Below are 2,866 nucleotides of genomic sequence, written 5' to 3'. Positions count from 1 at the left end.
ACACCCTTTAGATAGAAACAAACATAGGTGGATACCATCGAGTACGATGGGCGCGAGGGGTGCTAATACCTTCCCCTTGCGTAACCGACTCCCGTACCTTGATTCTCTGGTCGCAAGACCCTGTTCCTTCCTTTGTTAGGTTTTCTGATATCCCTTTCCCTTATGGGATAAATATATTAGTGGCGACTCTGTTCATTTTTCGCGAGCATGCGACAACTGGCGACTCTGCTGGGGATACCTAAGCAAGTCGATCCTAGCCTTTGTTTGTTGTTTGTTTATTGGGTGTTTCTTTGTTTGTTTATGTATTCTGTATATATGTTTGCATGTTCATTTTCTGCTCGCATATCATGTTTATTTCTGCTTGCACATCATGCATCTGGACTATATTATGGGTCTCCGTGGGGGCCACATATTTTTCTGCTTTGTTTTGCAGGTGGGGGTTTTTGAGGTAAAAGGCCCACTACCCAGGCCAGTGACACATAGGATTAGCGTGGATGCTCATGTTGACTCCCGTGGCTCTTGCTACGATCGAGCTTGACATGGGGTACCACAACTGGGCGAGGTTCTTTCATGGAACACTGTGTCTGGCACGCTTGTTGCCTCAAACACTTTGTACCCCATGGGAACTGTAGACCCTAGTGACCATTAGGGACCACCTGTCTGTGTCTAGAATCCATACCTGTGAGTTTGGGGTGGGACAGGATACTAGCCTTCATCATACCCTAATTTCCATTTTGCAATCTGAAGCCGGATTTTTGAACCTGTTACATTCAGTGTTACCCAGATATCTAGAGCTGCGAGGGACATTCAGTCTCTCACCACATCACACACATGACACATCATGCTATTGCATCCACCTCACTTCATTCGTGGAGAATCCTAAAATCTATTTCCAAAAAAATATGTATATACTCTTTTTGCAAAAAAAAAAAAACAAAAAGAAGAAAAGAATAGAAATGAAAAGAAAAAAGAAATATTGAAAAGACTTTAGGATTCTCCCAATGAAATGCATTCCATCATATCATTTAACATGCATGTTCATTTATTTTCAGGAACTTTTGGCTTTGTCTCCGACCAACACATGGCCCTACCAATGAAGACTGGTAGACGCAACCCCTCTTATTCTTTCCTGGATCCGAATCTGGATTCCCTTGGGTGTTTAGCAAAGAAGATTACGCCAGATGAGTCAACCAATTTCCGAGAAAAATATGGGTACATTCTGAGCCTTCTCAAGATGCCGTTCACCAAGTACGAGCAAGAGGGAGTTCATACTTTGCTTCAGTTCTATAATCCTTCCCTTCGCTGCTTCATGTTCACCGACTACCTCTTGGTTCCAACATTAGAAGAGTATTCCCTATTTCTTGGCGTTCCTATAAAGAAGGAAGTACCATACTATGGCACCATGAAGGCCCCTGATTCCATTGAAATTGCTAAGGCTCTTTATTTGAGCAAGTCAGTCGTGGAAGCAAATCTCACCAAGAAGGGAGGAGGTCTTGGTTTTTGCATGGAGTTTCGGGTCAAAAGGGGTTATGAGGCTGCTGAAGCAAAGGAATGGGACACATTTAGGGCTATCCTGGCTCTAAGTATCTATGGTATCATGATGTTCTCAAACGTTCCTAACTTTGTTGACATGAATGCAATTCATATGTTCATTCTGCAGAATCCGGTTCCTACACTTTTGGGGGCTGTTTATCACTCCATTCATCACAATAGTAGTCAGAAGGGAGGTTTGGTTAGATTCTGTGCTCCGTTGCTATATCGTTGGTTCAGGTCACACTTTCCTGAGCGTGGTGCTTTCGTTGATAATAGGCACACATCTAAGTGGGCTGAGAGGATTATGGGGCTTAGGGCCAAAGATATTGTCTGGCACAACAGATCTTTAGATGACATGGAAGTTATTATGAGTTGCGGAAAGTTCAAAAATGTACCTCTCATGGGTCTTAGAGGTGGAATCAACTATAATCCCGTCCTGGCTAGGAGAACATTTGGATATGCTTTTATCAGTCCCCCTGAGCAGACAGAAATTGCTGAGAATATTTTCTATCATTCAGCCACCGACAGTGGGCAGATGGCATAAGCTGTACAAGCTTGGAAGAGTATTTGTTGGAGAGATAAGAAACATTTTGGTCAGCGAGATTGTGCTACTTACGAGGATTATACTAAGTGGGTCGAATCTGTGGTTGCTGTTCAAGGGATGCCCTTCCCTCCTAAAGATCCTTTGTACCCCCCTGCTGGTGAACAACCCAACATTGTTTCCATGCCTCGCTATAATCAAACTGTGGATCAGAATCGGAAGTTGACTGAACAGGTGGAAACAATGCATGTTAAGATGAATACTGCTCGGCAAGAGAAGCTTTCCGCACTCCATAAGTTGAAATTAAGAGAAATAGAGCTTGAAGAATTGTATGCTAGAGGGAGCACTTCTCAAAAGAGGCCAAGGATGAATGTAGGTGCTAAATCTACTGAAACTCAAGAAAAGAAGCTGAAAGACCATTATGAGACTCAGTTGGCAGAACTAACTGAAAAGCTCCAGATTCAGACTGAAAAAGCCAATTCAGAGAAGACTCGTCGTAAGAAAGCAGACAAACTCTTGTTGGAACGCCAAGGACAGATAGAAAAATGTTATGAAGAAATCCGAAAGCTGAAGGGTCAGATAAGAGAAAAAGATCAAGATAGTGCCCAGGCTCAGGAGGAAGCTACATATTGGGAGTTGAAGAATCGCCACATGGAAACAATGCATTTCAGAAAAGACCTGCTGATTCAAGAAATCATTAAGAGGTCAACCCGTGTTGAAACCAAGAAGCTCTTTGAAGAAATGAAGACCTGGAGTGATAAGAACATCGGGGAAAGCCCTCTCCGTCATGTG

At 43.1% G+C, this 2,866-nt stretch overlaps 1 protein-coding gene across 1 annotated transcript; it reads left to right on the top strand.

Moving 5' to 3' along the window:
- The first annotated feature begins 1,081 nt into the window (after positions 1-1,081).
- Positions 1,082-2,077, top strand: LOC131649510 (uncharacterized). Its single transcript, XM_058919271.1, has one exon. The coding sequence runs from the start codon at positions 1,082-1,084 to the stop codon at positions 2,075-2,077; it is 996 nt and encodes a 331-aa protein (XP_058775254.1).
- The last annotated feature ends 789 nt before the right edge of the window (positions 2,078-2,866 follow it).

This window comes from Vicia villosa, linkage group LG2, assembly GCF_029867415.1.
Source record: "Vicia villosa cultivar HV-30 ecotype Madison, WI linkage group LG2, Vvil1.0, whole genome shotgun sequence".
NCBI classification, from domain to species: domain Eukaryota; kingdom Viridiplantae; phylum Streptophyta; class Magnoliopsida; order Fabales; family Fabaceae; genus Vicia; species Vicia villosa.
This window is presented reverse-complemented; position numbering and strand designations above follow the sequence as displayed.